The 19,531-nt window shown below is 40.6% G+C and overlaps 1 protein-coding gene across 1 annotated transcript in view; it reads left to right on the top strand.

Moving 5' to 3' along the window:
* The window catches only part of GSDMC (gasdermin C), a 49,384-nt gene extending 36,596 nt beyond the window's left edge, over positions 1 to 12,788 (top strand). The window contains exons 6-14 of the mRNA XM_032758502.2: positions 425 to 469; positions 8,205 to 8,327; positions 8,878 to 8,919; positions 9,134 to 9,163; positions 9,455 to 9,481; positions 10,443 to 10,582; positions 10,893 to 11,022; positions 11,479 to 11,552; positions 12,262 to 12,788. Coding sequence (XP_032614393.1) covers positions 425 to 469; positions 8,205 to 8,327; positions 8,878 to 8,919; positions 9,134 to 9,163; positions 9,455 to 9,481; positions 10,443 to 10,582; positions 10,893 to 11,022; positions 11,479 to 11,552; positions 12,262 to 12,501 — 851 coding nt within the window. The 3' untranslated portion in view covers positions 12,502 to 12,788. The remainder of the gene's footprint in view (positions 1 to 424; positions 470 to 8,204; positions 8,328 to 8,877; positions 8,920 to 9,133; positions 9,164 to 9,454; positions 9,482 to 10,442; positions 10,583 to 10,892; positions 11,023 to 11,478; positions 11,553 to 12,261) is intronic.
* The last annotated feature ends 6,743 nt before the right edge of the window (positions 12,789 to 19,531 follow it).

The following is a 19,531-nucleotide window of genomic DNA, read 5'->3' as shown; positions in this document are numbered from 1 at the left end:
TTGAACACTTACACTCTAGTGTTAGGTGAATTTCAGACCTCATCATATTTCTCTACATGGAATGTGAAATCATCCAAGAATATGCCAAATTGAGAGTGGTAAGTAAGGCAGATCAGTAAGAAAAGGGCAGCAAGAGGCAATCCTACCTAGTGAAGGTCAAAGGGAGCTGAGTTCCTTTACTCTACCAAGGTAATTTCCAAATGTTGGATGGCAAAATGATTACATAAATTGCTTATTTAAATGCAGGTTCCAGGGCACCCTTCAAAGTGATTCAGAAGGCACAGAGTGAGGCCAGTGGTCATATTTAACAGGCATCCCAGTGGTTTTGATACAAGAGGTTCCCTGGTCCAGGTTCAGGCTATGGGAAAGACTCAGGCAGGAATAACCTCAACTCTCCTAATGGAAGTTCTTCTTTTCCATTCAGCCATTCTCATCTCAGATGATGATGAACAGAGAACCTTTCAAGATGGTGAGTTCCAAAGCCTGGTCTTTTTATTTTTTTATTTTTGTGAGTACATAGGAGGGATATATATTTATAAGGTACATGAGGTGTTTTGTTACAGGCATGCAATGTGTAATAATCACATAATGGAAAATGGAGTATTCATCTCCTCAAGCATTTATCCTTCATGTTATAAGCAATCCAGTTATACTCTTAGTTTTTAAAAAATGTACAATTAAATTATTTTGACTGTAGTCACCCTGTTGTGCTATCAAATGCTAGGTATTATTCATTCTTTCTAGCTTTTTAAAATGTGCCCATTAACCATCCCTACCTCTCCCCCAGACCCCCCACCACCCTTCCCAGTCTCAGGTAGCATCCTTCTATCTATATGTGTTCAACTGTTTTGATTTTTACATCCCACAAGTAAGTGAAAACATAAGATGTTTGTCTTTCTATTCCTGACTTATTTCACTTAACATAATGAACTCCAGTTTCATTCATGTTTTTGCAAATAATAGAATCTCATTCCTTTTTTTTTAAACAGGTAAATAGTATACCATTGTGCAGATGTATGATATTTTCTTTATACATTTATCTGTTGATGGACAGTTAGTTTGCTTCTAAATCTTGACTATTGTGAACAATGTTGCAATGTTTCTTCTTAAATCTGTGTTTGATATACTGATTGCCTGCCTTTTGGTGTATATACCCAGCAGTGAGATTGCTGGATCATATGGTAACTCTAGTTTTCGTTTTTTGAGGAAGGTCCAAACTGTTCTCCAGAGTAGTTGTACTAAATTACATTCCCATCAACAGCATATGAGAGTCTCCTTTACTCTGCATCCTCCCTAGCATGTGTTAATTCCTGTCTTGGATATAAGCCATTTTAACGGGGGTGAGATGATACCTCATTGTAGTTTTGATTTGCATTTCTCAGATGATCAATGATGTTGAGCACATTTTCATATGTCTGTTTGCTATTTGTATATCTTCTTTTGAGAAATGTCTACTTACATCTTTTGCCCATTTTCAATCAGATTATTAGATTTGTTTCTATAGAGTCATTTGAGTTTCTTAAATATTCTGGTTATTAATCCCTTCTCAGATGGGTAGTTTGCAAATATTTTCTCCAATTCTGTGGGTTGTGTCTTCACTTTGTTGATTGTTTCCTTTCCTGTGAAGAAGCTTTTTAGCTTGATGCAATCCCATTTGTCTATTTTTGCTTTAGTTGCCAGTGCTTGTGGAGTATTTACTCAAGAAATCTTTGCCCAGACCATTGTCCTGAAGAGTTTCCTTAATGTTTTATTTTAGTAGTTTCATAGTTTGAGGCCTTAGATTTAAGTCTTTAAATGATTTTGATTTGATTTTTGTATATGGTAAGAGATAGGGGTCTAGTTTCATTCTCCTGGATATGGATATCCAGTTTTGCCAGCACCATTTATTGAAGAGACTGTCCTTTCTCCATTGTATGCTTGGCACCTTTGTCAAAGATGGTTCACTGTAGGTACATAGATTTGTTTCTAGGTTCTCTATTTTGTTCCATTGGTTATGTGTCCGTTTTTACGGCAGTACCATGTTGTTTTGGTTACTATAGCTCTGCAGTTTATTTTGAAGTCAGGTAATGTGATTCTTCTGGTTTTGTTCTTTTTGCTGAGGATAGCTTTGGCTATTGTGGGTCTTTTGTGCTTCCGTATGAATTTTAGAATTTTTTTTTCTTACTGTGAAGAATGTCATTGGTGTTTTGATAGGGATTGCATTGAATCTGTAGATTGCTTTGGGGAGTATGGACATTTTAACAATTTTAATTATTCCAATCCATGAACATGGAATGTCTTTTCACTTTTTTGGTGCCTTCTTCAATTTCTTTCATCAATTTTTTATAGTTTTTATTGTAGAGACCTTTCACTTCTTTGGTTAAGTAATTCCTAGATGTTTTATTTTATCCCTATTGTCAATGAGATTAATTTTTAAATTTCTATTTTAGAGTGTTCACTGTTGGCATATAGAAATGCTACTGATTTTTGTATGTTGATTTTATATTCCTCAACTTTACTGAATTTGTTTATCAGTTCTAATAGTTTTTTTAGTGGAGCCTTTATGGTTTTTCCAAATATAAGGTCATATCATCTGTGAACAAGGATGATTTGACTTCTTCCTTTCCAATTTGGATGCCCTTTAGTTCTTTCTCTTGTCTGATTGCTCTAGCTAAGACTTCCAGCACTGTGCTGAATAGCAATAGTTGAATGTGGACCTCCTTGTCATGTTTCAGATCTAAGAGGAAAGGCTTTCAATTTTTCCCCACTCAGTATGAAACTAGCTGTGGGTCTGTCATATGTGGATTTTATCGTGTTGAGGTATCTTTCTTCTATACCTGGTTTTTAAAGGGTTTTTATCATGAAGGGATGTTTAACTTTATGAAATACCTTTTTAGCATCAATGGAAATGATCATATGGTTTTTGTCCTTCATTCTGTTGATATAATGTATCACATTGATTGATTTGTGTATGTTCAACTATCTTTGCATCCCTGGGATAAATCTTACTTGCTCATGATGAATTCTTTTCTTTTCTGTTTTTGAGACAGGATTTTACATTGTTGCTCAGGCTGTAGTGGTAGTGGCATGAACATGGCTCACTGCAATCTCTGCCTCACATGCTGAAATGATCCTCTCAACTCAGCCCCCAAGTAGCTAGGACTACAGGCATGTGTCACCATGCCTGGCTAATTTTTGTATTTTTTTGTAGAGACATGGTCTCACCATGTTGCTGAGGCTGGTCTCAAACTCCTGAGCTCAAGTAATCTGCCCACCTTGGCCTCCCAAAATGCTGGGATTACAGATGTGAGCCATGACACCTGGCTGTAAATGACCTTGTTAATGTTTCATTGAATTCAGTTTGCTAGTATTTTGTTGAAAATTTTTGCATCAATATTCATCAGAGATATTGCCTATAGGTTTTTTTTCTTTTTCTTTTTTTTTTTTTGGTGTATCTTCATTTAGTTTTGGTATCTGGGTAATACTGGCCTCATAGAATGAGTTTTGAAGTATTCTCTCTTCTATTTTTTGGAATAGTTTGAGTAGGACTAGTATTGATATTTTGCTTTAAATGTTTGGTAGAATTCAGCAGTGAATCCATCAGGTCCTGGGCTTTGCTTTACTGGTAGACATTTTATTACAGCTTCTATCTCATTACTCATTAGTGATCTGTTCAGGTTCTAAATTTCTTCATGGTTTAATCTTGGTAGGTTCTCTGTGTCTGGGAATGTATCATTTTTCTCTAGATTTTCCAATTTATTGGCATATGGTTGCTCATAGTAGCCACTAATGATCCTTTAAATTTTTGCTGTATGAGTTGTAATGTCTCCTTTTTCATCTCTGATTTTATTTATTTGTGTCCTCTCCATTTTTTTTATTGGTGTGGCTAAAGTTTTGTCAATTTTGTATATCTTTTCAAAAAACCAACTTTTTGTTTCATTGATCTAACTTTTTGTTTCATTGATCTTTTGTATAGTTTTCTTCACTTTAATTTCATTTATTTCTACTCTGATCTTTATTATTTCTTTTTTTCTAATTTTGGGTTTGGTTTGATCTTGCTTTTCTAGTTCTTTAAGATGCATCATTAGGTAGTTTTTTATGAAGTTTTTCTTCTTTTTTGATGTAGGCACTTATAACTATCAATATGCCTCTTTGTACTGCTTTGCTTTGTCCCACAGCTTTTGGTATGTTGTGTTTCCATTCTCATTTGTTTCAAGAAATGTTTCAATTTCCTTATTAATGTTTTCCTTGACCCACTGGTCATTCAGGAGCATATTGTTTAGTTTCCATGTATTTGTATAGTTTCCAAAATTCCTCTTATTGTTGATTTCTAGTTTTATTCCATTGTGGTCAGAGAAGATGGTTGATATTATTTCAATATTTTAGAATGTTTTAACACTTGTTTTGTAACCTAACATATGGTGTATCATTGAGAATGATCCGTGTGCTGAGGAGAAAAAAATGTGTTCTGCAGCCTTTAGATGAAATGTTCTGTAGGTATCTATTAGGTCTATTTGTTCTATAGTGCAGAATACTTCTCATGTTTCTTTCTTGAGTTTCTTTCTGGGAGATCTGTTCAGTGCTGAAAGTAGGGTGTTGAGGTCTCCACCTATTACTGTCTCTTCAGCTCTAATAATCTCTCTTTAGCTCTCTCTCTCTTTAGCTCTAATAATATCTCTCTCTTTAGCTCTAATAATATTTGCTTTATATATCTGGGTACTCCAGTGTTGATGCATATATATTTACCATCATTATGTCCTGTTGCTAGATTGACCCCCTTATCTTTATATAATGACCTTTTTTGTCTCTCCTTACAGTTTTTGTCTTGAAATCTATTTTGTCTGACGTAAGTATAGCTATTCCTGCTTTTTTTTTTGGTTTCCATTAGCATGGAATATCTTTTTCCATCCCTTTATTTTCAGTCTATGTGTATCTTTATAGGTGAAGTGTGTTTCTTGTAGGCAACATATCATGGAATCTTTTTTTTAATCCATTCAGCCACTCTTCATCTTTTGATTGATGAGTTTAGCCCATTTACAATTAATGTTATGTTGATAAATAGGGATTTACTCCTGCCATTTTGTTATTTGTTTTCTGGCCTTCTTTTCTTCCTTTTTGCCTTCCTTTTAGTGAAGGTGATTTTTTCTCGTGGTGTTTTATTTTTTGCTTTTTGTTTTCTGTATCCATTGTAGGTTTTTTGATTTGAGGTTACTGTAAGACTTGCAAATACTGTCTCATAACCCATTATTTTAAACTGAAGAGAACTTTGATTGCATAAACAAATGAACTAATAGGCAAAAAGAAACCTAATAAAATAAAAACGCTATACTTTACCTCCTTCCCACTTTCTAACTTTTTGTTGTTTGTCTTTATGTCTTATTGTACTATGTCTTGAAAAGTTGTTGTAGTTGTTATTTTTGATTGATTCATCATTTAGTCTTTCTGCTTAAGAGTAGTTTACATGCCAAAATTGTAGTGTTAAAATGTTTGTTTTTCCATGTGCTTCCTATTACCAGTGAGTTTTGTATCTTTAGATGATTTCTTCTTGCTCATTAATGTCCTTTTCTTTCAGACTGAAGAACTCCCTTTAACATTTCTTATAAGATAGGTCTGGTGTTGATGAAATTACTCAGCTTTTGTTTGTCTGGAGATGTCTTTATTTCTCCTTCATCCTTGGAGGATATTTTTGCCAGTTATACTATTCTAGGATAAAAGTGTTTTTTCTTCAGCAATTTAAATATGTCATGCCATTCTCTCCTGGCCTGTAAGGTTTCCAGTGAAAAGTCTGCTGCCAGACATATTGCAGCTCCATTGTATGCTATTTGTTTCTTTTTCCTTGCTGCTTTTGGATCCTTTCTTTATCCTTGATCTTTGAGAGTTTGATTATGAGACACTTTGAGGTAGTCTGCTTTGGTTTAAATCTGCGTGGTGTTCTATAACTTACTTGTACTTGAATGTTGATATCTTTCTATAGATTTTGGAAATTCTTAATATTATTCCTTTGGATAAACTTTCTTACCCTATCTCTTTCTCTATGTCCTCTTTAAGGTCAACAACTTTTAGATTTGTCTTTCTGAGGCTATTTTCTAGATCATATGTGTCTGCTTCGTTGTTTTTTATTCTTTTTTCTTTTGGTTCCTCTGACTGTATATTTTCAAATAGGCTGTCTTCAAGCTCACTAATACTTCCTTATGCTTGATCGAGTCTATTATTAAGTGACTCTCAGGCATTCTTCAGTATGTCAATTGCATTTTTCAACTCCAGAATTTCTGCTTAATTCTTTTTAATTATTTCACTTTCTTTTTTAAATGTACCTGATAGAATTCTGAATTCCTTCTCATGTTATCTTGAATTTCTTTGAGTTTCTTCAAAATACTATTCTGAATTCTTTATCTGAAAGGTCACATGACTCTTTTTCTTACAGGATTTGTCCCTGGTGCCTTGTTTATTTCATTGGTGAGGTCATGTTTTCCTGGATGATCCTGATTCTTGTAGATGTTTTTTGGTATCTAGGCATTGATGAGTTAGGTATTTATTGTAGTCTTCTCAGTCTGGGCTTGTTTGTGCCTGTCCTTGAGAAGGCTTTCCAGGTGTTCAAAGGGACTTGAACTTTCTGTTTGATATCTCTGTGGTTGTTGCAGACTCACAGAGGTTCTGCTTTGGTGGTCTTGCATAAGATCCAGAAAAATTACCTGGATTTCCAGGCAGAGACTCTTGTTTTTTCCCCTTACTTTCTCCCAAACAAATGGGGTCTCTCTCTCTCTGTACTGAGCCTCCTGAAATTGGGAGTGCGGTGATGCAAGCAGCTCTGTGGCCACCAACACTGGCACTACACTGGATTAGATCTGAAGCCAGCACAGCACCCAAGGCCTGCTGTAACCACTACTTGGCTACCACCTTTGTTCATTCAAGGCCATAGGGCTCTACAATCAGCAGGTGACAAAGCCAGTGAGGTTTTTTCATTTCTCTTCAGAGCAGTGAGTTTTCCCAGGCCCTGGGTGGGTACAGAGATGCTGTTTGGGAGCTAGGGATTGAAGTAAAACATCTTATAAATTTACCTTATGTTCTATTCTACTGCTGCTAAGCTATCACTCAAATCACAAGACAAAGTTTTTCCCACTCTTCCCTCCCCTTTTCACAGGTAGAGGAGCTCTCTCTGTGGCCACCATTACCACTGGCCCATGAAGGGTTCTGCCAGGCCACTGCATATGTTTGCTGACAGCCCAAGGGCTCATCAGTCAGATTGTGGTAAATGGTGTCTGGCCTGGGTCTCGCCCTTTAGGGAAGTGGGCTCTCCTCTGGCCCAGGGCAGGTCCAGAAATGCTGTGGAAGACCCTTGGCCTGGTCCTAAGGGCCCCAAGAGCCTGCTTGGTGCACTACGCCACTGTGGCTGAACTGGTACCTAAGATGCAAGGCAAAGCCTCCTCTTTACTTTTCCCTCTGCTTTTCTCAAACAGAAGGAGTCTTTCACCATAGCCATCACAACTGGGAATATGCCGAGTCACACCTCTAGTTAGCACATCTCAGAGCCAAAGGCCCACTACATACCACCTGGGTACTGCTGCTGGTTATTTAGGGCCCATTGGTTCTTTATTCAGCAGATGATGAATTCTGCCAGGACTGTGTTCTTCCCTTCAAGGCAGTAGGTTCCCTTTTCACCCAGGGGTGTCTAGAGATGTTGCCCAGGAGCTAGGGCTTGGAATGGGGCCCTCACAACTCTACCCAGTCTCCTATCCTACTGTGGCTGAGATGGTATCCAAGATGCAGGACAGAATCCTCTGTACTCTTCACTCTCTTCCACTTAAACAAAGGCAATGAGCACTTTAATTGCTGTGAGTTGTACTGCCTGAGATTGGGGTAGCGCAAGCACCTTTTTTTAGTCACCCCAGCTGGTGTCTCTTTAGGTCACATGTCACTCTAGTCCTCTGGCTCTGAGCCCAGCTCAGCATTAGAAATTGCCTAAACATTGCAGTCCTTCTGTCCTAGACTGACCTTTAAGTTTACCAAGACTCCGGAGCACTTTGGCTGGCATTTGTGAGGCTTGCCAAGAAACTTGAGTTCTTAAAGAAGGAATGGGCAATTCCTCTTTGAGTGGGTCTTGTCCAAATGCTCCCTTTGTGCACTGGCACTGATTAGCCCAGCCTGGCTCTGCTCTCTGCTATGACAAGGCAGTACTGAGTTCAATGTAAAGTCACCCAGTCACTGTGCTCTCCCTCTCTCCCAAGAGTACAAAATTTCCCAGAGGCTAGGCTACTGTGCTGCGAGGAGTGAGGAGTGGCTACCATCATTTCATACCATCTCTCCAACCCTCTTCAATGCCTCATCCAGTGATATGAAGTTAAAACCAGGTACTGTGATTGCTCACCTGATTTTTGCTTCTATGTTGATGCTTTTCTTTGTGCAGATAGTTGTTAAAATTTGGTGTTTATGTGGGGTATATGAACCATGTAGGCTTCTATTGCACCATCTTGCTCATCCTCCTCTGGCAGTGTTTTTTTGCCTAGAACTTAGGCACTGCTGATCCCTGACCCCCTTTGGATTCCCACAAGAGCCCTGCTTGGGCTCAGCCCACACAGACCCACAGAGAACATTCCCCCAGTCATGCTCCTCCATTTCCTGCAACTGTCCCCTTCCTCTGACCCAGCCACTGTCCCCTGGGGCCACAGGGAAACCAGGCTTTCTCCTTTGAACATTGGGATAGGGTGTGAGTCTGTTGGGGAAAGAGGCTGCCTGGGGATCCATCTCTCTGGGGAAGTTTTTCCACTGAACTGATGGTCATGTGAGAAATAAGGGGAGGATAGAGGAGTTAGAGGTGAGACCAAGAGGGAAAGAAGTAGAAGAGGAAAAGTAGGGGTAGACTAATGTTTGGTGAGTAAACACTTTTCTTTCTCTTTCCAGAGCTATTTCTGACACAGCAATTTTTGAGTGGGCATTTGCCAAGTGAGTGGAATCTGGCCCTCCCCTTCCAGGACAATCTGCACAACAAAAAACCACCTGATTGCCTTTGGTGCTATTACCCAAGGTCTTGGGTTCTGGCTTCTTGGGAAAAGGGCAGGAACAGATAGAGAAGATGGGTTCAGGGAAAGAAGGGCAGAAGATTGGAGAAATCTAGTCTTTGAGCCTCTTTGGTGAGGAATTTCATTTCTCTTTTTAGAATACGAACAAGTTCGCATCCTCCCAGTAGGTAAGTGTGAGTTTGCTGGAGGTGGGGGGTGGAGATCCCATCCTGCACACATGGGGTAAGTAGGGCAGATTGCCCCTGCCTCGCCTTTGCCACCACCGCCTTTGGGCCTGGCCCTTGGTCATGTGGAATGGGAAGGGTCCAGAAAGCTGAGAACATGGAGGGATGAATGGGAATGGGGGCAGGAAGAAGTTAAGAGGGAGGAGGTGGTAGGAGAGCAGAACCCTCCAAAACATCTGAAAAGCAAATTTGGGGGGAGGAGGAAGTGAGATGATGATTTGATTCTCCTTCTAGGAAGAATAGAGGAACCCTTCTGGCAAAGTATTTATTAAGGGGGAATCTGGGGCTTCTGGGTGGGAGCTGCAAGTCTGAGCACCTAAGGTGGTGGTTTCTATGCAAGTCAGAAACTGAAGTCCACTTCCAAATTTGCACTTTGCTTGTGAAACAAACAAACATTTATCAAGGACTTATTGGACAACAAGAATTATTCTGAACCTGAAAATTATGGCTGTGAACCAAGCAGACAAATTCTTGCCTCTTTGGAGCTTCCAATCCAGTGATCTCTCATCTCAAGCAGATCACCCTGAGGGTGCCAGATGCCTCCTGGGAGAGACAGAGGTCCCCCAACATACACCCCTTGGTTAATTCTTCATAAATATTGAGGATACTGGCAAAATTGCATGATAATAAGGGTAGCTTATATGTGCCAAGTGCCTTACATACATAAACTCTCTCTCTCTCTTGTTTTTTTGAGATGGGGTCTTACCATGTTGACCAGGCTGGTCTTGAATTCCAGGCCTCAAGCAATCCCCCCATGTCAGCCTCCTGAAGTGCTGGGATTACAGGTGTGAGCAATCATGCTTGGCCTACATAAACTCTTTTAATCCTCATAACATCCCATAACATCTGGAAACTGATTCCAGAGCACCTGAGTTTTTTGCCTCTAAAGCCCAATGCTAGATTTTACAGTATTCCTGACATGTCCTAGAAATGACCACTTTGTCATTCTCTTCCATTTGTGATGATGTCTTTTCAGAATCTCAGTCTCTGCTCCCAGTACCCTATTTCCTCTTTTCAGAACACTGGATTGTCCATCTTTTTAGCTTCTTATGACAGCTCTATCCACAAAGCTCAAGCATGCCATTAGCAGAGACAATTTTGGTTAGCAGCTGAAAGGGATAGAGGAGTTTGGTTCATATTCGTGCAAACAGGCTGCCATTCCAAGGATGTTCTAATCAAAGACTTGTCCCCACTTTCTGGTCGGGTTGATGCCTGAGAGCAGATTTCAAGCATCTACAAGAGGAGGTTTTCCAGAAAATAAAGACACTGGCTCAGCTCTCAAAGGATGTTCAGGATGTCGTGTTCTATAGTATCCTGGCCATGCTCAGAGACAGAGGGGCTCTACAGGACCTGATGAACATGGTGAGGGGCTCCACATTTGCATAGGTCTGGTAAAAGCTGTAAATGGGATTGGTTAGGAGATATGACTCCCAAGTTACATGGAGGAGGAAGAATAAGCAAGATGCCAGGGGAATGAGAAAGACTGGAGACTCTGGCACCGGGCACAATGGGCCAGGAAGTGCCGCCCCCACTACTGAGGCTGCTTGGAATCCCCTGGGGGAGCTAGAGAACCCTCACCCCTACCCCTTGGTTATCACCAGTAGACACACACAAATTATATAACGTTACTGTTATTAGTATTATTATTAACAATAATACTTGTCTTCTATAGCTGGAATTGGACAGCTCAGGTCATTTGGATGGCCCTGGTGGTGCCATCCTAAAGAAACTTCAACAGGATTCAAACCATGCTTGGTTTAACCCAAAGGACCCCATTCTTTATCTCCTTGAAGCCATAATGGGTAAGGGTAATTAAAGGGAAGAATGGGAGAATCATAAGTTTGGTCCCCAGGCCCCCCAAAAAGCTGTGTTAGATGCCACGTCTCCAAAGCCCTTTGAATGCCATGATCTTTCGTCCTTACACCACAGCTCTCTCTAAGGTCAGAGGGCTCACTGTGATAACTTGCTGTATGATACAGCATGAGTTTAAGGCCTAGGAAGTCACCAGCTTATGTTCATCCACAGATCAATGGAGGTGGGTGATTCTAACCTTCAGCCCCTGAATCCCATCCTCTGGTCCCTCTTATTTAGCATCCTGGAGACCATTCTGAAGGGCTTCCCAGGGCAGGGAGCTTGACCTTCAAGTCTGATGGGTTTTATTCCTCTGCCTTGGAGTTATTCTCTCAGGGGGTCTCCTGCTTTTCGGTGGGAGGAAAAATCTTCACTACTGTCTTTCCTCACATGTCCCCCACCCTCAGTGCTGAGTGACTTCCAACAGGATTTGCTGGCCTGTTCTGTGGAGAAGAGGATCCTGCTTCAGCAACAGGAGCTGGTGAGAACTTCCCAGGGGCCAGAAGTTCAGGGAAGAGGGGGAGGGAACCAGAGATAAGAAGAATGATTCTGAGGAGAGAGATGATACAGGTTTATGCTGGGAGGGGAGTCCAGATCACAGGGTGGCCACTGGGGAATCCTTAGCTGCAGTGTCCTTCTGGAGACCTGGTCCAGTGGGTATAAGCCTCCCTCAGGAGGGTCTTAGTTTCCATGGCAATCCCTGCAGCATTCCCCAACAGGTCTAAAATAGCCATATAGGAGCACAGGACTTTGAGGTCTAACGGGATATAATATTCCTGCTTTAGTCACACTGTCACCATATGCTAATTACTCCTGCTCTAGTTATACTGTTATGATTTGCTAATTTCTCTGTTTTTCTCCCTCCAAGTAGATGTATATATAAATACATACCTTTATATGCATATACTATATACATACATACGTGCATATACTTTTAGAAATAAAAACACCACTATTCTACAAGGGGAGTTTTATTTTCACCATTTCATAGATGCGGAACCAATGCTCCCTGATTTCCAATAACTTGATCTGCAGATAATAGGTTATGACCAGCATGTTACTACTGGTCCTCTGGATCCCAAAGCTCTTGATCCTTTTATTATCCTGCATGGCCCCTGGATGCTGGGGCAGAAGCCTTCTCTTCCTGATCTTAAAGGCTGGTCTGTAGAACCTGATCATCTTTCTTCTAGGTAAGGAGCATCCTGGAGCCGAACTTCAGATACCCCTGGAGCATTCCCTTCACCCTCAAACCTGAGCTCCTCGCCCCACTCCAGAATGAGGGTTTGGCCATCACTTATGGCCTGCTGGAGGAGTGTGGCCTTAGGATGGAGCTGGATAACCCCAGGTCAACCTGGGATGTAGAAGCAAAGATGCCCCTGTCTGCCCTCTATGGGACTCTGTCATTGCTGCAGCAGCTGGCTGAGGCCTAAGCCCTCCCTGATGGGCAGTCAGTCCAGAGATGCTGGCCCTCGCCCAGTCTATGCTGTGAGTGTCCTTATGGGTGCAAGAGATAGGGCTGTGGCTCTTTGCGTTTCCAGGTGGAGTAGAGACAGTAATGGGTAGAGACTTTAGGAAATGTTTTGGGGTGGTGGAATACTCTATATATTGACAAGAGTTTATATATTTATCAAAACTCCTCAAACAGTATGTTAAAGACGTAAGCATTTCACTATGTATAAATTTTACTTCAAAATAATAAAAACAAATACTGACTCTAGTTAGTGGTGTACATTTTGAATTGTTTTGGGTGAAGTGTACCAATAACGGTAACTTACATTGAAATGCAGCAAAAAGTAAGTTGACTTGATGATGGACAGATACGTGACCAAGTAAATGTGATAAAATATTAGTAATTGGGGAATATGGGTGAAGGATATAGAAGAGGTTTTTTTTTCTTGAAACATTTTGTGAGTCTGAAATTGTTTCATATTAAATGTTAGCCCCACGTGTGTGTGTGTGTGTGTGTGTGTGTATGTGCATATTCCTCAATTATTAACATTTTGTCACATTTTCTTTGTCAGGTATCTGTCTCATTCTGTGCTGTGTCATTTGCTAACGCTACCTCGCCTCCTAAGCTGAAACCTGGGAGTCCGCCTTGACTCCTCTCTCTCCTTAATCCCTGATCAACACAGTCCAGCCGACTCACCATAGCCCTCCTCTTCTCACCTGGACAGCTGGTCTGGTGCTCCCAGCTGGTTGTCCTGCCACCATCTTGTTCTCTTCAAATTTTCCTTGAATCCTGGAGGCTCATATCACAGCAGGCGTGGGGAATAATTTAAAAATGCAACCTTTGTATGGCACTCCTCCGCCTAAAATCCTTTAGAGGCTCCCTGTCATTTAGAATCATCAACCAAGATTTTAAATATGATGTCTCATCAGAATCACCTTGGCCGGCATTTCCACATGACAATAATCAATGACTAATCACCACTTCACTCTAGTGTATTCCAGTCATCCCTATTGCTCACATCATGTCTTCACTTTTAGACGGTGTTTACTTTTTTTCTGCTAAAAAAGGCAAGAAAATGAGTTCTTCTCCCATCTTGCTCTTCTATCATCTCCTATCTCCAATTATTTTATTATTTGTAAATTGCCAAGGAGTGTAACCGTATTCCTCATGGCTGTTTAGTGTTAATTCTTTATTAAATTTTTTTTTTTTTTTGAGACAGATTCTTGCTCTGTCACTCAGGCTGGATTGCAGTGGCACGATCTCGGCTCACTGCAACCTCCACCTCCCAGGTTCAAGTGATTCTTGTGCCTCATCTTCCTGAATAGCTGGGATTACAGACATGCACCACCACACTCGGCTAATTTTTGTATTTTTGTATTTTTTTGTACAGACAGGGTTTCACCATGTTGGCCAGGATGGTCTTGAACTCCTGGCTCCAAGTGATCTGCCTGCTTTGGTCTCCCAAAGTGCTGGGATTACAGGTGTGAGCCACCGTTCCCAGTCTGTTTAAATTTATTCATTTGTAAGTACCAGTCATTTTATTTTATTCCTTGAATGTCTGTGATCAAATAATTTTTTCAGTAGTGCTTCACTCCCCAAGTCCCTTCATATTTGAGAAACTTTGCCTCTTGCCTTTATTCTTGAATAACTCCTTGGAGAGAGATTATATTTTTAGGTAACAGGTAACACCTTCTTTCCCTTAGTCTTTTGTAGCCATGCAAAGGTCTCCCGTTGACTTATTGATGCTTTGAAGAAGAACAAGGCTAGTCAAATTTTCCCAAACTCTTTGCATATACATCTAAATGTGTGCCTGAAGAATTCTTTCTTCATCCTTGAAGGTAAGCACTTTAACCAGGCAATACCTGTGTCTCAGTCACTCTATGTCACTTTTCCTGGGAGCTACAGATTCATTTCTTTCCTTTCAGGAAAATTTCCTCTTATAGTAATTAAATATCTTTTATATTCTATTTGTTATGTTCCCTACCTCACAGATACCAGTTTTCCTTTAGGATTCTCCATACATTATCTTGTCTAATTCTTGCATCTTTGATTTTTTTCGTCTGCATTCTCTGAGATCACGGCAGCTCTTTCCTCTATGTCTATAACTCAACTCTCAACTATAATTACTTTCCAATTCATCAGTTCAGCTATTGTGTTGTGACCTTCAGTTCATTTCCTTAGCTTTACAATCTCTCTTTTCACATATTTCTGTTGTTGTATCTTTGCAGCTTTGAGGTTTTTACCTTATTAAAGTATTTCTCTTAAATTCTTCCATGGCATAAAACAGTTCTTTTTCTTGAGCTATGTTTTCTGCCTGAATTGATTCCTCCACTCTCTTCTTTTCCTGTAGTGTGTTTGTATGGAATCTCTGTCACTTCCCACGTCCCCACCCAGTAATGTAATGCTCATTCTCAGCATGGGCAGCTCTGTCCAAACTCTATTTGCACAAAGACAATAGGGTAAATGAGTTTTTCTCAACTCTTTTATCAATTAAATGAGATGGTTTCTGTTCCTCTGCAAACTATGGATTGAAACCTGTGTTTTCCAGTACTTAAGGTCATGGCATGTAGAACAGCAGGAGGGCTCACCTGGGGGTCTGGGTAGTCTTGGATGATTGCCCCGGCCTCTCTCTCACCTTCTGTGATTTTAAACATTCTCTGTACCTGAGTTCCCTCACCTCATCAAGGGATTTTGCCCTTTTGGAAATGACGTCTGACACCAACTACCTGAATTCATTTAAGGAACTCAGGTCCTTTTGTCAATCCTTGTACTGATTAGATTGTGGGATCATCATGACAGGTAATCTGAGGTCAGATTTCTTAATTCCATCAAGCTAGGGTGAATGAAGCAGACCCTTCATTGTTAGAGGAACAGCAGGGGCTCCCATCCCAAATCCTAAGTGTGCTGCATTAAGAGCTTTTTTTGGCCCATGAACATCTGCTTTATTCACTCCATTTCTTTATAGGCATTTAAAGATTTCCACCCTGCTGGGATGAGATCCCTGACATCCTTTCTCTTTCTTTTTTATTTCACCCTCTTCATTTTTCCCCATTCTCTTAGGAACTACACCAGTCTTCTTCACTGTCCAAGTTTCAGCATAACCTTTCCTTTTGGAAATGGCTTTGAGGCTAGTGGCTATATCTCCGGTGGGCCAGCATCTGAACTTGATCCAGCATCAGGATCTGCCCGAATACATCCTTTCCGTGATGATCCTAAGTCCTCAGGCTGTAGTCAGGCCAGCCAGAATCTAAGGTTGGCTTTTCTATTTCTTTGATTTTAGCTACCATGGATCACAATAAGCAAAGAATTGTATGTTTTGCTCTTTCTTGTTACTTTGCATTTCCTGATGCATTACAATGAGCCAGCTCCCTTAGGAGCAAAAGGTAGCGTTGCAAAGGGTGAAGTCTAGGAGGTTCTGATATGTGAAATTTGTTTTTTTAAAAATATCTTTTATTGTGTATATTTAAGATATATGACATGATATTACGGCACACATATAAATTGTAAAATGGTTACTATATTAGTCCGGTTTCATGCTGCTGATAAAGACATACCCGAGACTGGGTAATTTATAAAGAAAAAAGAGGCAGGCAAAGAGGGGATGAGAACCAAATGAAAAGGGAAACCCCTTATAAAACCATCAGATCTCGTGAGACTTACTCACTACCATGAGAACAGTATGGGAGAAACTGCCCCTGTGATTCAATTATCTCCCACCCAGTAGCTCCCATAACCCTTGGGAATTATAGGAGCTACAATTCAAGATGAGATTTGGTTGGGGACACAGCCAAACCGTATCAGTTACTATGGTGAAGCAAATGAACATAAATGTGAAACTCTCATGTCCTCGGGGACGGCTTACTCTCTTGGCACATCTAGGTATACAGAATATCGTCAATCAAGGAACCTCACCCGAAGCAGGACCCTCAGCATGTTGGTGCATGGAGGAGTGGCATATGTAATTAAGATTTTATATTTCAGCCGGGTGCGGTGGCTCACGCTTGTAATCCCAGCACTTTGGGAGGCCGAGGCGGGTGGATCACGAGGTCAGGAGATCGAGACCACGGTGAAACCCCGTCTCTACTAAAAATACAAAAAAAAATTAGCCCGGCGTGGTGGCGGGCATCTGTAGTCCCAGCTACTGGGAGAGGCTGAGGCAGGAGAATGGCATGAACCCGGGAGGCAGAGATTGCAGTGAGCCGAGATCTGCGCCACTGCACTCCAGCCTGGGCGACAGAGCGAGACTCCGTCTCAAAAAAAAAAAAAAAAAATATAATATTTCAAGTCTGTAGTTTTTACAATGTAAATGATAGGAAGTAAAACTCCATTTTGGTAAGTCTTGTCTGGTGGTGATATGCAGAAAGTACAGCCCTAAGCTATGTTCTCAATGGGCTGCATATCAGATTCCTAAGATTGAGAAGGAAGGGCATGGGAATTTTATGAATATTAGAGAAGGCAAAAGTAAAATAAATGCATTGTGAATACTGTCAATGGAAAGGAGTGTGACTATTTTGTGTGTCAGTTCTGGGATGCTACTCAGAAGTTACAGGTTTGGCAATCCTGTTAACACCGTTTCTCCTCCTTCAGGCACTTCACTTATTCCTGTAAGCCCACGGGGAGTAAATGGAAAGGGAATGGATTTGGGGCAAGACTTTTTTTTGTCCTTTTGCTTTATCTTTAGAATATTGTTGTAAGATTGGATTATATGATATATGCAAGGTGCTTGACAGAAAGGAGGTGTTAAAAACATTAATTCCGCTTGTACAGATATACAGACTCCTACAGCCAGGCAGTTCAGAGATGCTTCCCACGGTCCTGGCCCTTGGATTTGTCCCTCCTCCTGAAGCTGACGTCTGCCTTCCTTGCTGTCCCATGTTGACATACGTTGATTGAGCCCATTGTTCTCCAGAGAATGGGAAAAAAAGTGAGAATAATAGAAATATCAAGTTAGGGTTCTCCAGAAAGACAGAACCATGTATCTATGAGGAGAGTTATTAGAGGAATTGGCTCACATGACACAAGTGTTTCCAAAAGACAAAAATAAACATTGGCTTTGTTGAGCCTGTACTATACGAAGGGGTGTCCTTTGGAGGAAGCTTTGCAGTTCAGGTTCCTTGTTGTCTAACTACGTGACTGACTTACAGGCATGTCGTTCAAGTGTGGAGAAACTTTCCCAAGGTGAACGGACACAGAAAGGGGAGCACGCATCAGCTGGGAGGGGAAGATGATCTGCTGATTTTCTACTGAATGGAAAAGGACGAGGAAAAGTTAGACATCTATACTGAGTCTAGTTCAGCATAGAACTTATAGTGGGAATACCAAAGGATGGATTTGAAAAGAATATAGCCAAACTATTTATTTTTCTAACTGATGAGGGTTAAAGGTCTAAGGGTTTCTTCTCCTACCAATTTAGGCAGGTGCTAAGGCAAACCTGTCCAACGGAAATATAATGCAGCCACATATGTAATCTTAACCTTCCCAGCAGCTGCATTAAAAAAGTAAACATGAAACCAGTAAAATTAATGCTCATAATGGCATTATTGTATTATATCTAAAATATTGTTATTTCAACACGAGGGACAAATGGCATAATAGTGTGGCGGCACACAAATAGGGGAGCACCTCTGGTATGGGGGGGTCAGAGAAAGTTTCCTTTTTCATAGACCATAATTGGCATAATATAAAATTCACCCTTAAAAATTCTAGTAGTTTTAACAAATACATATAAGTATGTAACCACCACAACAATAAAAATACAGAATATTGTCACCCTCCCAAAGTTCCCTTGTGGGTTTTTGTAGTTAGCCACTCTTCCGACCTTCAGCCCATTATAAGCATTGATTGGTTTTGTGTCCTAACACAGAAATGGAATCATACTCTACATAGCCTTTTGAGTTTGGTTTCTTAGCCTAAAGCACTTTAGATTCATCCATGTTGTTGCATGTATCAGTTGTTCATTTTCACTTCTAAGTTTGTTTTTATTCCATTTTATACAGTCTCTTGATCCACTCACCAGTGAAGAATATTTGGATTGTTTCCAGTTTTCAGCAATTTTGAATGAAGACCCTAAAAACATTTGTGAGCATGTTTTTCTGTGAACATCAGTTTTCATTTCACTTTAAACACTTATTTGTTGCATTGCTGGGTTGTATGGTACGTGCACTTTAATTTTATGGAAAATTGCCAACTCTTTTGGTGTATTATTTTGCATTCCCAGTAGAGTTCCAGTTTATCTGTACTCTCCAGAGCAGTCTCAATAGCAATGTCATGCGTTTTGATTGCAGCCATTCTGATAATTGTATAGTGGTGTCTCATTGTAGCTTTGATCTCCATTTCCCTAATGACTAATGATATCATTTAATTTTTCAGTTTTTGCCATCCATATGTCTTCTTTGGTGAAATGTTTATTCAAATCTTTTGTCTGTCCAGGCGTAGTGGCTCACGCCTGTAATCCCAGCACTTCGGTAGGCCAAGGCAGGCGGATCACGAGGTCAGGAGATCGAGACGATCCTGACTAACACGGTGAAACCCTGTTCTCTACTAAAAATGCAAAAAAATTAGCCGGGCGTGGTGGTGGGCGCCTGTAGTCCCAGCTACTCGGTAGGCTGAGGGAGGAGAATGGTGTGAACCCGGGAGGCAGAGTTTGTTGTGAGCCCAGATCACACCACTGCACTCCAGCCTGGGTGACAGAGTGAGACTGTCTCAAAAAAAAAAAAGAAAGAAAGAAATTCAGGTGTGGTAGAACCAGCTCAGGATGCTGAGGCCAAAGGATGACTTGAGCCCAGGAATTTGAAGCTTCAGTGACCTGTGATTGTGCTGCTGCACTCCAGCCTGGGCAGCAGAGAGAGACTGTCTCAAAAAAAAAATGTTGTTTTTTATTTTCTTACTGTGTTCTGAGAGTTCTTTATATATTCTTGATACAAGTCTTTTATCAGATGTTTTATTTATTTATATATCTATATTTAACAGCTTTTAAAAACAGCTTTGAGATATAATTCACATACAACCTA

This window comes from Hylobates moloch, unplaced genomic scaffold, assembly GCF_009828535.3.
Source record: "Hylobates moloch isolate HMO894 unplaced genomic scaffold, HMol_V3 SCAFFOLD_9, whole genome shotgun sequence".
Classification (NCBI taxonomy): Eukaryota; Metazoa; Chordata; class Mammalia; order Primates; family Hylobatidae; genus Hylobates; species Hylobates moloch.
Note: the sequence above shows the minus strand (reverse complement) of the source record. Positions and strands in the feature narration are given on the sequence as shown.